The sequence below is a fragment of the Seriola aureovittata genome, chromosome 3 (assembly GCF_021018895.1).
Source record: "Seriola aureovittata isolate HTS-2021-v1 ecotype China chromosome 3, ASM2101889v1, whole genome shotgun sequence".
Taxonomy (NCBI): Eukaryota; Metazoa; Chordata; class Actinopteri; order Carangiformes; family Carangidae; genus Seriola; species Seriola aureovittata.
Window position 1 is genome coordinate 1,103,898 of NC_079366.1, and position 18,234 is coordinate 1,122,131.

The 18,234-nt window shown below is 40.5% G+C and overlaps 1 protein-coding gene across 2 annotated transcripts; it reads right to left on the reverse strand.

The window, feature by feature from the left end:
• Positions 1-5,190: 5,190 nt before the first annotated feature.
• Positions 5,191-18,234, reverse strand: btr01 (bloodthirsty-related gene family, member 1). Of its 2 annotated transcripts, none has more exons than XM_056371460.1 (11): positions 18,130-18,234; positions 12,034-12,589; positions 10,925-11,105; positions 10,024-10,119; positions 9,613-9,702; positions 9,377-9,520; positions 7,998-8,145; positions 7,456-7,500; positions 7,317-7,343; positions 7,050-7,225; positions 5,191-6,410 (listed from the first exon to the last, which is right to left on the reverse strand). In XM_056371460.1, exons 2-11 carry the CDS (start codon positions 12,570-12,572, stop codon positions 6,051-6,053), a joined length of 1,806 nt encoding a protein of 601 aa, XP_056227435.1. In that variant the 5' UTR covers positions 12,573-12,589; positions 18,130-18,234; the 3' UTR covers positions 5,191-6,050. The 2 variants fall into 2 exon arrangements, with proteins under 2 accessions (XP_056227435.1, XP_056227436.1); XM_056371461.1 differs by lacking the exon at positions 18,130-18,234 and adding an exon at positions 12,810-13,068.

Below are 18,234 nucleotides of genomic sequence, written 5' to 3' on the forward strand. Positions count from 1 at the left end.
GCGGTGATAGGTTCACTTATGAAATAGGTGGAGAACCCACCTAAGAAAGAACTTTATATGATTGTGCACAGGCTCTCTGTCTTCAGTTCAGATCCGGATCTGATCTCGATTTTGTTCTTGTGAAAGAATAAGTTCTATTGCGTTGGACTCTGATCATCTCCAGTGACTTCTTTTTTGAATCTTTTTTGACTTCAGTAAAAGTACAGTTTTGTACAAAGTTATGTGTTGGTGAAGAGGTCTAGACTTAGTCTCTGGCCCGGACCTGGTCCTTTTTTCCTCCAACAGTTTCCTCCAGGAAACAGTCAGTATAGTGTGAATAAGGCAAAGGTCTGTACTATGAAGCAGCATGTGAAGTCATTAAGATAACTTCAGGTTTAACTTTGTGTTTTCAGCCATATGACAGTGGTTCACTTGAACTGGGGTAAATCACCATGGTAACTGATGCTGAACTCCTAACTTAAGAGAATCACATCAAAACCTGTCAACAGCCAAACTACTGACCAATCAGATCACTGGAAAAACAGAGTCATCATTTCTACCGGTTCCTGACAGGGACACAAGAGTTTACGATAAAGTGATCAATAATAACGAGCAGTAGATATTTGTATAAAACAGTGGAATCAGACCATGCACGTGTCCACTCTGGTTTTAAAACAGAGCCTCTAACAAACAGATGAGAGTTTCTCACTAAATAACTAAACAATATCTATTAGAGCTTCATTTGACCTGAACACAGATTCTTTAATCAACAAGATTCCTGACAGTGACGAAGCTTTTACTCTCTTCTTCATCACTGAGCTCAGAGCAACATGACGAGAAATAAAAACTAAACCAACAATGATCCACACACTGTTCAATGTTTCCATGATTAGAAATGAACATTTCAGTCAGACGGTATCATCAGACATCAGCTACTTTTCTTCTCTCCTCTCCTATCACATGTTCATAACAGTTTGTTCATCATCAGACAAAAGAGCAAAATACTCAGTAAGAAACTTCATGATAATTCATGCTCTTATTTACAATATATCCTCAGTCTGACCTTAATAATTACAAAATGATTTCTAGTGTTTCTTTTTTATTCTACTCATGTGATCATGTTGTTTACATTTCACCTTGTTGAATATCACTTTATGACATCACTTTAACGGAATCGCAGTTTCTTTTCATATCATATTAATACTTTATTCATGATTCTGACGATGTTGCTTATAATTAAAATTCTGCCTCTTTCACATGAACACTCTCGTAGCCGGACAAGTAAACACAGAGTTAACTGAACCAGGTGATAACCAACTTCATAGTACAGGTTATCTGGAAAGTCAATGTTAGGTTCAGTTAAACCAGATAACTAAAAGTTATCCAGGGTATGTTGAACCTGAGGCCTGACTCAGGTCTGACTTCACTGTTCAGAGGAGGTTCAACAGGAATAGGAGGAGTGCTTCACTCCTGTGTGGTATGTGAGTGTTATCTTACCCAAGTTAAAGGTGGGAACACACCTTACGACTTATTTGTCACAGGCTGAGGAGTTTCTATTTCCATATCGGACTACTTGATGAGCAGATAGGGAATCATGGGAGGCAAAGTAGACAAACTAGGTTTAAATCGCATCATCTTGTCCCTTATTTAATCCATGTGAATGTCTCTGTTTGCTCTTCACAACAGACTCCAGATGTCATCTCATATACAAATAGTGTCAAGAAAACACGGGCAGTCAACAAGGCTAGCAATCCACACCTGTAGGACAACACTGGCATGCCATACCTTATAGCAAAGGTAAACCTGCTTCCTGTGTTAGGATATGATCTATCTGAATGTCTGAATGACACAATGCTGTCTCTTCACTCATCTGTTTTTTTTCACTGCAAATACCCTGTGGTGACATTGTACCATTACTGGATTATTGTTTCTGTGTTAGTGAATGTGCTGTTCTACTTTGCTTTTGTATGTAGCTGAGATAGACTGAGGCACACCACATTTTCTATCCACATATAGCATATATATATATATATATATATATATAAATATATATATATCTCCTCACCTATGTCTGCCTTTTTCAAACATCATTAGCAACTGCATCTCTGCACTGGTCAGGCTATTACAGTTTTTTCAATTGTTAACAAGTATTTGTCAATACTGAAGCCACTTTTTCAAAACTCTTCATACAGTCCAACATACAACTAACAGTTCATCTCACCTCCAAAACTCACTCAAGCCACCAGAACTCTTCATACATATCTCAGAATTAGCTCATTCAACCACAACACTGACAACACGTCTCACTCAGAAAGCATCCACTGTTACTCATATCACAATGACCAGCGGGAATATCCCATAAATTATTAACTTTTATCTTTGAAATTTGAATCATTTTTCACATAAATCAGTATTTCATTATAGAATAAGAATATCACCTTTTCACTTTATTGACTGTACTAAAGTATATGTAACAAGAATGAATCAGAAATGCAGCAATTTGCTTCCTTTATTTTCTCTATTTATATCTATATTTCCTTGCATATAGTAATTTTTTTGAACAAAATAAAAATTTGAAACATAAAAACTAATTCCTGAAATTCCAGGGCTGCAATAATAACTACAAACAATCCTCAACAACATGTATAGCTTCCATCTCCATTACTGTCTAAAATACAGTAAATCCACAGTTTTACTCTAGCCTCCTTTACATTAAGCACAGCTGTGTATAAACCCTGTATACATCTTTCCTGGACATATTGATACCAGAGTTCTGTCACATATTGATACCAGAGTTCTGTCACATGTTCACCGTTTCTCTCAAAGGCTACAGTGTACAACTGCTTCAAACTGAAATTGCAATCAGCTGTGTTTGGATTATTCTTTCATTTTACTGTAAATATTCTACTGAGATTTTCTATATATTTCAATATGGTTCCTGCAGAAATGCATGAAATTTGCCGTCATTCTGTTTTGCATGTGTTTTTAACAGTTTTGAAAACAGTGTGTTAGCATTTGAACCATGTGCTGCAGATATAGAGTGTTTAGCTGGAGCTGGAGTGTTAATGAGAAAAGAGTTCATGGATTTTGGAAAATGTGTTTATTGAATGAATTTTGTTTGGTCCACACAGACTTCTGCTTCACTGATTGTGTGAAGAGCTCTGACAGTTTGACTTCAGTTTTGACCAATGATTATTAGCAATCAAAAAACTGTAATGTTATCAGAACTTACTGGGCCAAGTGCTGATAATGTGTAAGCGCTTCAACACATTCGGTAGAATACTGCAACTTTTGGATAATGTGGTACAGACATTTTACTGAAACCACAGACATTGAATCTGAATTCTTATGGTGAAGTAGTGGTATATTTACTTCTCTTTTTATCTTTACTGTGAAATACGAGAACTGAATGATACTCGGTTACAAGTGCAAGGCTGGTGCTAAACAAAATACTTTAATAGTTATCTCTAGTCATTCATGATTTGTGTAAATGGTAAATGGACTTGCACTTATTTAGTGCTTTTCTAGTCTTGCTGACCACTTTACAAAACTGGCCACATTCGCCCATTCATTCACACATTCATATGCACAGTCATACACTGATGGGGGGCTCAGTATCCTGAGCCACATGTTTATTTCTAAAGATTTTTTGATGTGAAAGTCACAAATGTACATTTGATGTCATTATGACACTGAATACAGGAGATACTTTAATATTAAAACTGGAATACTGGTGTCAAACTGCATCAGTTCTTGAGCATGAGAAGATCCTTTATCATGGTGATATATGACCAGCATCTTTAAACTGCTGTCAGGTTGTAGCCATTGACTTACTGCAAATGGCTACAGGCAGCTGAAGCACAGCAGGGGTACTTTAGTTTACTTGCAGGGGCAACTCCCCATATCTCTCCACCAAACAAATGAACACCTGCACTGCTACGTATGAGGAACTATTTTATTTACACACATTTAAATGTTTGTATTGAGACATTCTGACCTGATGAAGAACATATTATTCAAGAAGCTGTTTTAACAAGTCAGTCTCTGTGATTTTCGTTCAATATGACAGTGTGAACAGGTTCGGTTCACTGGTTTTGTTTCCACCCTGATTGAATAAAGAGTTGAGTACTTGGATATGTCCTTATCTGAAAATGAGATTCTACACTGATTTTACATGAATGTATTTTTAGAAAAACATTAACTGTATCAACATATCACAATACAGCAACTATGTACTGTGTACATGTTCATAGTGGAGACTGGAGACAGTTGCAAAACTTTTTGCATTTCTGTGTTACTCAGACTATATGGAGCAGACCAACAAAACATCAACAGAAAATCTGTCTGATAATTATCATTTAAAACAATTACATATGACATATCATTCACAATGTTCATTGTGATCAGGGAAGGTTGCTACATATTAAAAATACATAATTAACTTTTAATTTTTGTCTCAACAAGCATAGTGTTAAAAAAGTGTTATTTTACAATAATATTACAGTATTATTTGTTTAGTTTATCTTTATCACAGAACAGCTATTGAGTTTTGTTTTGCATACAACATGGAAGCTACCTTGAGTCAAAGTAGGCACAATTTATCTATTTTGTTGCTTATGATAAACAGAACAGGAAAATATATTGTAAGACCATGAGAAGCACACAAAAATAATTCCTCAAATAACTTATTTGTATTTTCTTATAAATCAAACTGAGCAATTAAAACGTCTCCTGCAGCCCACACAGCTTTTCCTCACAGACTTGCCTTTATAAAAGAATCATCTGTAAAACTAATGACGAGACACTTCAACCTGCAGAGAAAGGTCAGTCACTACTCTGTATTTTACATTTCACCCATGAAGGTTTAACGTACATGACTCAGTGTCAAGAAGGAGACACCAATTCACATGTGCATCTGAAATTACTCTGTATTGGTATTTGAACTGTTAGCTCTAATACCGTTGGACTATCAAAGAGGCATATTAGTAATATTAGTACATTTTCTCATGGCACTCACAGGAAGCCAGCTGAGCCAGAGGTGAATTCTAACATACAAACATTAGTATACAATTCTCATAATGCATCCATCCAATACATTTATAGCAATTTATGACACGCTGTTAATGTGAACTTTTTAGTGTGTAATATGGATCACAGCATGTCAGCTATGGTCTTAGTCTTTATTTTCATATGGGCACATAATGCAGTTTTCAGCACTGAATATTAGAAGACAAATATTGGCTACTGCTGACTTCAGTCTGATAGTGTTCACATCAGGGAGTAATTTTAAGGTCCAATATTATATAAATAAATGTGTTGTTTGATTATAGATCAGGTCTAGGTTCTATATTAATACTGTGAAAGTATAAAAGTGCTCAGTCCACAGAGGAATGCACACAGCCTGTATTCAGAAACTGAGCCTTACAACCAGCTGCTAGGATTTTGGTAACACACCGTCCAACCTTAGCTGTTGTTTTACCTTGATTGACAACAAAACACTAAGAAGTCATTCTGCCACTGAGCTAGCAAGAAAAATGTTGAGGAATTTGGATTAAACAAAGCCAATATGTCAGCGCACAGCCTTCCCAAGGATAGTTGGGCTGTTTGGCTCATTTTCATCTGACTGACCATTGCCATTTGCATTTACCTATGAGTTTAACCAAGCTACAGTAGTACTAGGCTACAATCTGTTACCTGCGGTTGGCTGGCCCTGCGTCACTCAGAAAACAATCAGCCAATCAGAAGGGAGGCTCAGAGACCGACACAAAACAACCTGTTCTTGACAGAGCACCAGACAGACACCTGAGAGAGGAGATGTAAAACTACACTGAGTTAGTTTTTTGGTCCTTAAAATCACAAACAGATCTTCTTGAGGATCAACACTTCAAATAAAAGACTGGAAAAGTGTAAAATATGGGACCTGAAAGTTAACTGATGGCCTGCTCATTATCTACTCTAATGTCATGAAGAATGAGGTGCAGCTGTGATTGTCCCAGTCTTCTTCAAACATACATGGAAGCATGTGTAGACAAAAACTAAAAAGTAAAATTTCCTTAAAATGTCAGCCCATTTCATTCTGTAGGGCAAATGATTAGTGGAGCCTCGTTTCTTCCTGATTTATTAGTGCAGGGGCTGAAGAATGGATGGATGGTGTCAGGAAAGCTGTATGTGAATGTATAGATGAGCACTCTGGCCTCCACATCGTAGAAGGACACCACTCCCTTATCACAGTCCACGTAGACTCCGATCCGTGAGGGTCTGATGTTGACTGCCAGGCTGGTCGAGGGTTCTGTTCGAAAGGCGTAGTCGTTCCGATCACGCAGGCTGAGGAACCAGTAACCATGGGCGGGGCTTACTGTGATTTTGCCCTTCCGATTGACAGACCGGCATGCCACTCCCAGGTCCCAGTCTGTCTTTCCTCCCACCATCACCTGGAAGACAGCAGTGTGGTACAGTTTACTGTAATGAGTGCAGACTTACCATCTAGGTCTTATTGGTCTTAGATTAAATACTGGATCAGATTGTCAAGGTACGTGCTGGGGAACGTAATATTTCCCCCTTCTATTCACTGAGCCTCCCCTGATTCTGTTTGGAGCCCAATCCTTAGAAAACCTCTGATCTAATTTTACGTTAACTACTCTGCTATCCTTAGTTGTGATTTTGGGCAATTCTATCTATCTATCTATCTATCTATCTATCTATCTATCTATCTATCTATCTATCTATCTATCTATCTATCTATCTATCTATCTATCTATCTATCTATATCTATCTATCTATCTATCTATCTATCTATCTATCTATCTATCTATCTATCTATCTATCTATCTATCTATCTATCTATCTATCTATCTATCTATCTATCTACCCACCTATCTATTTGTCTATCACCTGGTCTTCACAACTGGTCCACCAGCTCAGCTAATACTGATGAACATACTGACTACATGAACGTTTGTCTGCATGTGCTGATGTTGATCACGTAAAACCTGACAAAACTTCACTTTCCTTGAACACAACGAATCACAACTGTATCATTTGAACACATTCACATCAGCTTCAACACGTACCTCCCAGTAATGTCGTCCTGAGTTGAAGCCCTGGTGGGCCAGCACACACACCACCCGGTCAAAGCGCTCAGGGTTGTCCGGTACGAGCTGATGGCGCTCACCGCAGTGCACCTGCTTTGCATCTGCTGAGATGATGAGACGTGGGTGGGCTGTGCCGGCGTCTAAAGTGATGTCGGCTTACAGACGGAGAGAGAGCGATGGTGGGAGGTGAATAAGACTTTGTGTGAAAACTAATTGGAAGTGAAAACAAATGTTTTTAAACCCTACCTGCATATTCTTGAACCCTCCTGGTCTCTGTAGAGAGTATATATTAGTAATATAGTATATATCTTATATTTTTATTTATTGTGCCATGTTTCAGGATCAGAAAACAACATTTGATGCCGTCAGCTAATCAGACTCTTACTTAGATTGGGTCTTGGTACAGACTGGTCCTCCAAGGATCGCTGGCCTGTTGATAAGATAAAAGAAAAGGTTTCTTTCACACTATGTTTGTATCTTTGACACATCAGGATTTATTAGTGAACATATGACCATCAGAGCTTTCTGTGAAGATTCTCAGTCATGGTTCTCCAAGAAAAGTTGAATCAAGGGCAACTGGACTTGGTCATAGATGGCACTAACGAAGCAAGTGATATCAATGGCCTTGATAATGACCCCATCAAGTCAGTCAGAACTGAAGAAGTCTCTTGAAGTATCTACTACCAAGTCCAGTTGCCCTGGATTCAACCTTTCTTGAATGATCATCAGAAAGACAAGAGACATATAGAAACCTCATGATTAAGAATTAAAGGGATATTTTATGTCTTTTGCAACGGTAACAAAAATGAAGATATTGCTACAGGCCAGCTGGTCCATTCATAAAGGTTTCACAATCCATCTCTGGAGTTTGTAGAGGCCTTTTTACTTGACGACCCGGTTTCACTCTCAGTCTGAATGACAACTTACAGACTTCTGGCAGTTTCCGCAGCTCTTCCTCAAAGCGCTCCATCATTGGACTGACGGTCCTGAGAATCACCCCTGAGGTCAGCTCAGAAGACACAGACACACAGGACCAGTCCTTAGCTGGTGGGGGGGTGGACAGGGCAGGGTACGTCTGCAGAGAGAGAGAGGGAATAAAAAATGAGGCTTAAAGAAAAACATCAGCTTTTAGAGATTGTCCCATTGGTTAACATAGAGATGATTCACAGAGTCGTCCATGTTCAGCACGTAGCACACGATTATTTGTTGAGGCCTGAACACGCAGAGTGGCCCAATTCCAATCCAGCCCCCACACACTCCCCCTACCCACTCTCACTCCATCTGTGCATTTGTGTGGAGGGTCCGACACATTGAGTGTCACCCCAAACCAATAACCCTTAAGTGGGAGTGGGTTATAAAGCCCTTGTACACCGAGTCTGCATCAATACAGACTTACAAACCACACTCCCAGACGAATGCAGCATCGCTTTGAGTCCGGGGTGGATGAAATACCATACACCTACTAATGTGAGTTCTGTGTATTTATTTTGGAAAAAAATAAGGATATAATCAGATTAAGATGGAAAACGAAAACATGATCAAAAATAAAGCAATGTGGCCAAGAAGCATGTGAGTGATTTTTTATTCATTCAATTGACAATTTTCCTTTCACAAGCTCACTATGCCATGAATGTGATGAGGCCAATGTCATTGCCCACACACCTACATCTTTGTTAATGCTGTGTATAAGATGATCTTTTTTTAGATAAATATTGATTTAATCACAATATCTTCCTGAAATATTTTGGGTAACAATGAATTTCTTGTTTCCATCAGAGAAAGGTGAGGGCATCCCAAAGTTTGCCTGATACCCTCCCCCTTAATGAAGAGACCCTCCACAGCTGCGAGTGTGACTTCACATGTAGTTATACTCCGTGTCTGAGTGGAAGGGTATAGGGACCCGATTGGAATCATCCCAGTCATAACAGCTACAGCTGGAGAGGCTGGTAAACACACCTCACCCCTCATGTTGTGAGCATATCTCGTGTTCATGTTTCCCTTATACAGGAAAAAGCTTCAGGGATGAGGACGATTGTCAGGTTGTCAGTCCATCAGTCACATTCTTGAGAACACCATATCTCAGAAACACCTTGAGGGAACTTTCATTTGGACTCAAGGAGAAACTGATGAGATTTTGGTGCTCAAAGGTCAAAGGTGACTGTGACCTCACAAAAGGCCAACAGTCACCTGGACTCAAAGTGAAAGGGTGGCTACTTCGTGCCATTGGCCATCAAACTGCACAACGCCACAACCCCCACAGTCTCATTAGATTTTGGTACTTTTGATGATTATTCATCCATCCATACCTTGAGAAAGAGTATGTAGTCGTCAGATACAGCCAGCTGGCTCAGTGTTGTACCCCTCTTTCTTAGATCAGCTACCTCCTCCTCCAGCTCCCTCAGCAGGCTCTGAGCTCTCTGCTCAGCCGCTCGACGACTCATCTCTATCACCTGCAGGAAAAATGGACACCAAGCAGGTTAGATGATCCACCTCCAAGTGGAGGATTGCTGACTTCCATTAAAATGAGTCTTTTGTTATTTACCTCCAAGATCTCAGCTTGGCAGCGCTCCACACTGGAGATCAGTTTGGAAAATGCACAAAGTGCCCCACCTGTCTCTCTCTCAGCAGCAGCCTGAATAAAAGACAAACAGCAATAGATGTGTTTGAAGGCACTAACTGGAAGTTTGTCAGCTTGGCTGCTCTTATGTGCTCATGAGCAAACTCCCACTTCACTGGCCAATATATATGAAGTCAGGATCCTGTATTCAGGTGGGAGATATTAAGCAAACCTATACATGTCTCTGATTTCCAAATAGGGAACCTGATCTCCTCTTCACTTGTCCGGATGAACAGTCTGGTGTGAATTAGACTGCTAATCCACAAATGTGTCCACAGTCTTAAACCAGGACTGGACTTGAAAAATGACCCACATTGGTACAGAATGAAAACTCACCTGTATCTCTCTTAAGGAGTTGTGTATTTCCTCCACCTTCCTCTCTTTCTCACAGATGAGCTCCTTCAGCTCCACTTCTGCAATACCCAACTGGGACTGGAGAAGACAGAAAACACACACCTTAACTGAACTGTGTCTATAACTTATAACCACTATAAGCCGTATGTTAACGCTGAAGCCTGTCCTGTAGTCTGCGCCCGATGTACACATACAGCTTATGTTAACACAACTGTGTCAGATACAAAACATTTTATAGATTAGAATTCACACTCTGTAAATAAAAAATGACTTTTAAAAGACAGCATGAGATCAGCAGTAACATTATCTAAATAGGCCCTCATTCTTCAAAAGTGCTATATGTAAGTTTTCTCTGCCGTCAGTTGTAGTATCGTGGTGGGAACAGGTGGAGGTGATGGTTGCCTGCCAAGTGCTTCAGCCATTGTCATGTTTACAATGCTAGAGTTTATAATACATCCTCTGATCAGTTACTTCTTCGGGGCAGACTGGCCTCTGCGGTGATGAGACGTCTGAACTGGGGCTAGCTGGTTAGCATGCTAACTTCAGTAGAAGAAAAGAAGTGATAGAAATAGAAACAAAACAAGAGTTAACATTGGTGTTGCTGGAGACAGCTGGTGGTGAGTAAAGGAATAAAGTTTAATATCTTCTAGACTGGAAAGCAAACAGCTGTTAATGCTAACGTTCGTTATCAATGTTGCAATAGCAAAAACTTGCATATACCTTCTTTAAATGAAGCCATTTTCTTGTTTTGGATTCTACTATGCAAGAACATGAATGCAAACTGAGTTAAATTCATGTCTACCACAGTTGCAGTGAAAACATAATTTTTCTCCCTACTAACTGACACACACACACACACACGCACACACACACACACACACACCTTCCTGATGTGCCACTCCCTCATGGCAGGGATGACGATGTGCCCTTGGTGCTCGACGGTCTCCACACAGGTGCTGCACACACAGGTGTTGTCAGTCCGACAGAAGAACTCCAGACCTCTCAGGTGGGCGGGGCACAGAGGCAGACTGAGGGAGGCTTCACTTGAGCTGCTCACAGAATACCTGCAGTAACATTAAGATAAACACAACAGTGCTTCGGCCTTGCACATTCAGTACATGACAACTTTAACGTTTGCTCCTCTAAATGTTGCATTAATAAGTTAATAATAGTAAATAAAATTGACTTTTTTTTAGACTTGAGGAAAGAACTTCGTCTACCTGCTGCTTGGTGCTGCACAGGTACTCAGAACTTTTCTAATGAGGGCAGTGTGAATGAACTAGCTGCTTAAGATTAGACTTAGACTCTAGTACAAAAAGACATCAGCAGGAAAATGTATAATTATTACCCAGCAGCATGTTTCTGAAAAATAGCATTGCAGTGAAATAAATTTCTTAAAGCTCCGTATTTTCTCCTTCTTCTGTGTTTTATTTGAAGTGTTGATCCATAAAAAGATATATTTGTGCTTTTAAGAACCAAAAACCATCTCAATGTAGTTTTACATCATCTCTCTCAGGATTCTCTCTGGAGCTCTAGTAACAAAAGGTCAGTCAGCGAATCAGAAGACAGGACATTCTGAGCATCTCTTCTGATTGGCTGACTGCTATGGTTTTATTATATCACTCAGAAAACAGATTTCAGGTAAACACTCAGAGAAACCAAATCTGATGGTAGGTCGAGGTGGGTTTCTGAATACAGGCTGTGTGTGTTTCTCTGTGGACTGAGGCTTTGATACTTTCACAGTATTAATATAGAACCTAGACCTGATCTATAATCAAACTACACATGGACATCCACCTTTACACTATATGGACATTTAAGGTTTTGAACTGCTGGTCAGATGAAACAAGATATTTGCAAATGTCAGTTTGGATTTTGGGAAATTACTTTACTTATTTTAGAACAATGAATTATTTACTTTTAAAATGTTTTCTGGGCTGCATTAACGATGTGGTTGAATCAAAGCCCTCTTAAGAGAGCGTAGTTTGGTACCTGCGGGGAGGTGAATATGGTGGAGGTGGGTCATGGTGCAAACTGTTCTGAGCCTGAAGGGCCTGGCGTGCGTTGACTCGGCTGGAGTTTCGGGGATGAGCATCATTGGGATGGGGAAGTGTGGTGTGAGGCGTCCCGGGAGTCGAGAGCTGCTGAAAACGGGTCATCATCTCAGCAAACACGCTCTCCGGCATCTCTCCTGGCTTCGAGGGTGGAGATAGAGCTGGGTGATGATGATCCTCTGCTCCTCCTCCCTCTCTTCTGTCTGTTGGCGCTCCAGAGTCGGCCATCTGCTTGAACTGCTCAGTGATTTCCTTCAGGGTTCGGTTGATGTGGAGCTCGGGGCGATGGTGGAAGGACTCCTTACACAGGGGGCACTGGTAGAACTTTGCACCCCCGACCCCTCTGTCCCAGTAGGAGGAGATGCAGGTCTGGCAGAAGCTGTGGCCGCATGGCGTTGACACCGGGTTGTTGAACACCTCCAGACAGATGGAGCAGCTGAACTGGTCTTCAGACAGAAAGGCTGCAGCCATTGCCATAGCTATCCAATGTTAAACTGTGTGAGAGATAGTGTTACCTTTAAAGGAAATAACTAATTCAGCATATTATGATACAGAACAGACTGTGTTCTTGGTGCCCAACATTTTTGAATTTTCCTAGTGAAAGATATGAATCTATGTTGAACCTGTGGCATTAAATATGAACATGCTTTGTGACTTGTTAGCAACATTTAGGTTCCTAAGGGAGTGTGGAATGATGTGAGCACATTTACACACATTTAGACTCAGACTTAGGCAGCAGCTGATCACACAATCAGTGACTGGGACTCGCCTCAGGTCACTTTGGTCGCAGTGAAGATCCCAGAAGAAAAACTAATTCACTATAGAGAAGAAAAAAATAACATTTTGGCTCAATTTTTCTACATCATTCAGTAACACAGGAATACATGTCTGGGAATCTGATAAACCTTCACACTGGACTTGCAGCTTTATACCCAGGTAGCAAAATTAAACTTCTGGCCCAACGTAGGACTGGGTCCTCAGCCCGAGTCTGGCCCATATATTTCCACATTTGGGCAGATTACAGCCGTTATTGTCTGACAGATTTTCTGTGCAGAATTGGTGCAGATGTGGAATTAGCATCTGACAATCATGCTGTCATGGGCCAGATCCAGGCCGTGGAACCGGGCGTATGCTGGGCCAGAAGAAGACAAGCATAAGCAATATGAACCAAATATGGGCCGGATTTATTTTGCTGTGGGTAGTTAGCTTTCTTCACCCACTGCTTTACACTAGTGTTGTGAGTCAGAATCAGATCAGGTCAGGTTACAACCTGCCTCAACCCCGAGACAATGGATCTGAATGGAATTTAGTGTGTGATGCTCGAAGCAATGAAATAACTAGAATCACCTCCTTGTGGCCGCTCAGACTAGCTTCAGGTTACGTCTCTGTTTATCTAGAGTCATATAAAATATTAACCCTTTGTGTGACATTTTCTTATAATTGCTGGGTTCATGAGAATGGGATGGACGGACAACCCAAAAACATAAACAGTGTATTTATTGGGGACTATTTTCAGCAGAGGATTAATCCACATTTGCTGCAGTAGTGGGTATTTTCCGCTGTGTGGTTTCACTTGCTGTGTAAATGCATGAGGTTCACTTACTCACATGTAGGAACAGAGACTTTCACAGAGAGGTTTGTCTGTTTTTTAATTCCCTAAACTGGAGTTTATAGACATCATCCAACCTCAGAGCTGCTTAAAGTTCTTGTTTTTCTCTCACATTCAGGATTCACCAGGCAGGATTACATAACATACTATGGGCTACACAGATACCTCTTGACTAGTGGAGGTGATTTTAGCCCCAATCCAGTCAAACCCAAAGGGACCAGTCCTTAAACATTTAACCTAATCCAAATCCTTACTGTGCACCCTACCTACACCTACAACCCTATACCTAAAACTAACCCCTTCATCTTCTAACCTGATCCATAAACCCACAACACCCTGTCAGTGTGTCTGTGTGTCACTGAATGAGTGTGTGTCTCATGCACTTAAACACACTCCTTCTGACACACACACACACACACACACACACACACACACACAAACAAACACACACACATGATATCAACAGGTCTTCTTTCTGTCTGTTTCTGCTTAATGACGTGTCAGGCGAAATGCTGAATCTCTAGATCACGCGACGCACCTGAGAGGTGTCACTCAGCAGGGCGTCCTCTCTAACCCTGGGCACCGAAATGAAAACCAAGACGCTTCACAGCTGCGACGCATCCAGTGTGTTCCTGCCCTTATCCTTTAATACTGGCTAAATACAACACAACACACATTACTCCTCAAACTGCAGAATTTCTTTGTCTGATTTTGAAAATAAAAGCAGAAAGAATCAGGTGAGAAATGCAACAACACACTGAGAAAACGTCTTTAGTAGTGAACTATGTGTGGATACAAAGGAGGCTTGTACAAATACAATGAGAAATGCTAATTGGTGTGGGGAACTGTTTTGAGAACTGCATTAAGAGTTGTGAGAATGACGTTTCTGATGTGAGAACTGCATCAAAGTGATCGAGAAAAACTGTGATATAGAACCTACACCTGCTTATAATCAAACAAGACATGGACATCTACTTTCATACTGTATGGATCTTCAAAAGAAAGCATGCAAAACAAACTGGGGAGTGTTGAGTTTGAAGGACGTGAAGATCTACCGTAGATTCACAGTCAGGATGTCTCATTCTCTGCTCTGAATGTGGCGCCAATTTAATTTTTAAAAAAAGAAAGTATTTATTTAGTATTTATTCATGAACAATTGCCATTTTTACAGCAGCTTTTTTTGTGGGACACAAGTTATCTACAGGAGGCATCAGCCACAGTGTCTGCATCAACTGTTTATGTAGCAGCTACAGTGCTGAGTCAGTGCTGTGTAAGCTGAGTCATTGCGAAACTAGTTAAATTATAATTGTCTGTTTCCTCCAGGTTTTCCGGTTCCCTCCCACAGAGCAAAGTTTAAGGCACCTACGTTCACGGGTGGGGGGGAATGTGAGTGTTACGTTGCTGTCTGTCTCTGTGATTGACCGGCGACCTGTCCAGGTGGACCTCACCTCTTGCTCATTGTCTACAGACATACACTCATCGGTTTGTACGATGCAAGGATCAGGTGTAATTTGTCCCCAATGTGAAACTAATCTCATCAATCACGCTATAATCACTCATAATCCTAATGTCACCCATCTGGTGCAGATGTGAATAATAGAAAATACCCCCCCCCCCCACCCCCCCCCCCCACCCCCAGCAGCTGCAGCTCTGGTGGAGCCAGTTTCCCACAGCGGAGCTGAGGAGGGCAGGAATGAAGTAAACAACCTGAGCATAGTGATCGTAGCTGGAATAGAGGAGAGATGACACACTGTTGACTGTGGAGTTCATACCCCTTCACTTTTTACACACTTCACTGTGTTGAAGATGGCATTTTAAATCAAGAGAGTCAGAGAAAGGATCCGGACTCTGTGCTAAGAGCTCCCAGAAATCTAAATAAAGCAAGGTTTTGATCTACAGGGATCTTTGATATTTGTCAAATCACCATCAAAAAGCAGAACAGGCTTTATATAGACACAAAGACATTCATCACACAGCTGATTGTGACCTTTATGATTGAGAGTCAAACTGCCCTCAGGCTGAACCAATCAGAGCAGAGCTGGAAAACACTGTCTGATCGAACCACATGGCATGCCTCAATAGAAAGGACAAAAACAACTTGTACCATAGGCCAGGTGTGTAGACACATGTGAAATACAGTACATCAGAAGTCAAGTATAAATCATGAGTCACATAAGTCCTATGCTTAGTAAATCGATGGGAGCTGTTAGCAGATTCAGTGCGCGGATTCTTTTTCTGACTCAATCCAACAGTCCTGCAATAAAGTCTGAACCTTTATTTATGTATATTTTATGTAAAGGATGACTGATCTTAAAGGCAAGTTGTGTCAGCTGTTGTGCTCCAGCTGTCTCTGCAGGATCAGGAGTGGGGTTGTGTTCTTACATACTGTAGCTAGCTAGTTAGCAACCTAGCTATATTCATGAAATACTGTTATGAATGATATCACACAGGATCTCTGGAACTCAGAGTAACCATCAGGTTCTTGGTCTCCTCTCTTCACCCTGATGTCTCAGTTAGTCCAGGTCCAGCTCTAGAGGAGTCCTGCTTGTTCCAGACTTCTTCATGTCACAATGATGGAGACCACTGTTCTTCTCAGGAACCTTCAATGCAGCAGAAACACAACCCTGTCTCTGAGCTCTGCAGCAGTTCCCTCCTCCTAATGGTTTCTGCTCTGATCTGCTTTGTCAGCTGTGAGACCTGATATAGACAGGTGTGTGTCTTTCCACATCACGTCCAATCAGCTGAATTCACCACGGACGGACTCAAATCAAGGTGTAGAAACATCTCAGAGATGATCAAGAGAAATGGAGGAACCTGAGCTAAACTTCAAATGTCAGAGCAAAATGTCTGAATACTTATGTCAATGGGATAATTAAGTTTTTAATTTTCAATGAATTTGCAAAGAAATGATAAAATGTAATTATTGAGTGCAGAATGATGAGGGAAAAATGAATTTAAAATGATTATAGCATGAGGTGGAACAAAAGTGAAAGTGTCTGAGGGATTTCTGAATTCACTTTATTTCTTTAATAAATGTAAAAAACGTTAACTGCAGCTATTAGCTGCTGCCACAGACAATGTGTCAAGATGGAAACTTGACTCTGACACTGATCAGTCAGAGCAATAATAAATAAATTAACTATAATCCTCTCTTGGATTGAAATTCTATGGTTTAGCACAGTCAGATGAGAACATAGATAATTTATTTCTGTTAACTGAAATTGAAATAAAAGGAGGCTTTATAAAAAAAAGATTACTGAAACTGTGTTATGTTTACAAAACTAACCTCTTATTTTGAAGCAGAGCTTTTAGTCAGTGAATGAATGTTCTTTTATTTTGAAAATGTGATAGACCATACACTGTGTTGATCACAGGAGAAGAACCAATCACAGTCGACTCCTCCACTGTCACTCATGTTTGAACCTGTCAGTGTCCTGTGATTCTTCACCAGAGACCATGGTCTGATCTGAGGTCTGTGTTTGAAGATTTTCAAATAAAGAAAGATTTATTTAGTTTGAAAGGTTTGCCGAATTTACCACGACCAGACTTCATCACTGACCCAAAAAAAAAAAATTTAAAGCAACAATGGCTCCTTTTGTTGATTTAGTTGTTGTTTTTTATTCTACAGGTTCTACAGTCAGTCAGTCAGTCAGTCAGTCAGTCAGTCAGTAGGTTGTTTCAGACACTTACTGCTCAGCACACCGTCACGTTTAAAACACATATTTTAACTCATTCCTTTTTGTTCTTAAGTCTCTTTCTTCTTAAGGTGTGGTTTGAGTTTATGCATCACCTGTCACCAGTGCCATTCTCTCAGAAGCTACATGTTGGGAAATCAGTCGCTGAGGTATGAACTCCACCTGGTGAAACTGTGAAGCTGCAGTGTAAACAGCCACCTAAAGCTACTGACAAAACATCTTATCACAGTCTTTGGGAACTACCTGTGTGTTATCTGCCAGTCTTTCATTCACTTTATTTAGCAGACATGTTTGCGTATTCACCCTCTATAGAAGCAGAGATAACAGGCTCATAATGTTTTACTCTCCACCCACTGAATGGCCTCTCACACTCTTCACAATCATGAGCTCCTGATGGTGAAACTGTGGATAACACGAACAAACGCCGCTGAGCTGGACACTCAACAAATACTGTGGTCAATCTGAACCTTTTAACACCTGTGTGAACATGTGGTACATGTACTGTTCTCATGATAATGAGCTCGAACACATATTTACAGTTGTCTGTTATCTCACACACTTAATTAGAAATAACACAATAGTGTAGAAAGTGTTTGGTTATTAAAAACAGATAACAGGCTGCTGTTTGGTCCATTAACTTAGTGGCAGGAGGCAACACGTGAAACACACAGATTCCTAGTGAATGAAAAAAGACTCTAATGTGTTTCCACTTTAGATGGACGTGTCTTACCTGCTCTGAGGACTGAAGAGATTATTTCTGTGTCAGCAGGTCAAAATATGAAGCATTATGTCCAAGATGTCCTCACAGTCTTCTCTGCTCCTGTCAATCCCTGTG

Bases quoted from the DNA above. Each gene is read 5' to 3' on its own strand.
- btr01 (XM_056371460.1), bottom strand. From the start codon at position 12,572: ATGGCAATGGCTGCAGCCTTTCTGTCTGAAGACCAGTTCAGCTGCTCC. The intron at 9,521-9,612 runs GTAAATAACAAA...TTTTTCCTGCAG, and splicing joins GCCAAGCTGAGATCTTGGAG to GTGATAGAGATGAGTCGTCG. The intron at 7,344-7,455 runs GTAAGAGTCTGA...TACTCTCTACAG, and splicing joins TGTACCAAGACCCAATCTAA to AGACCAGGAGGGTTCAAGAA.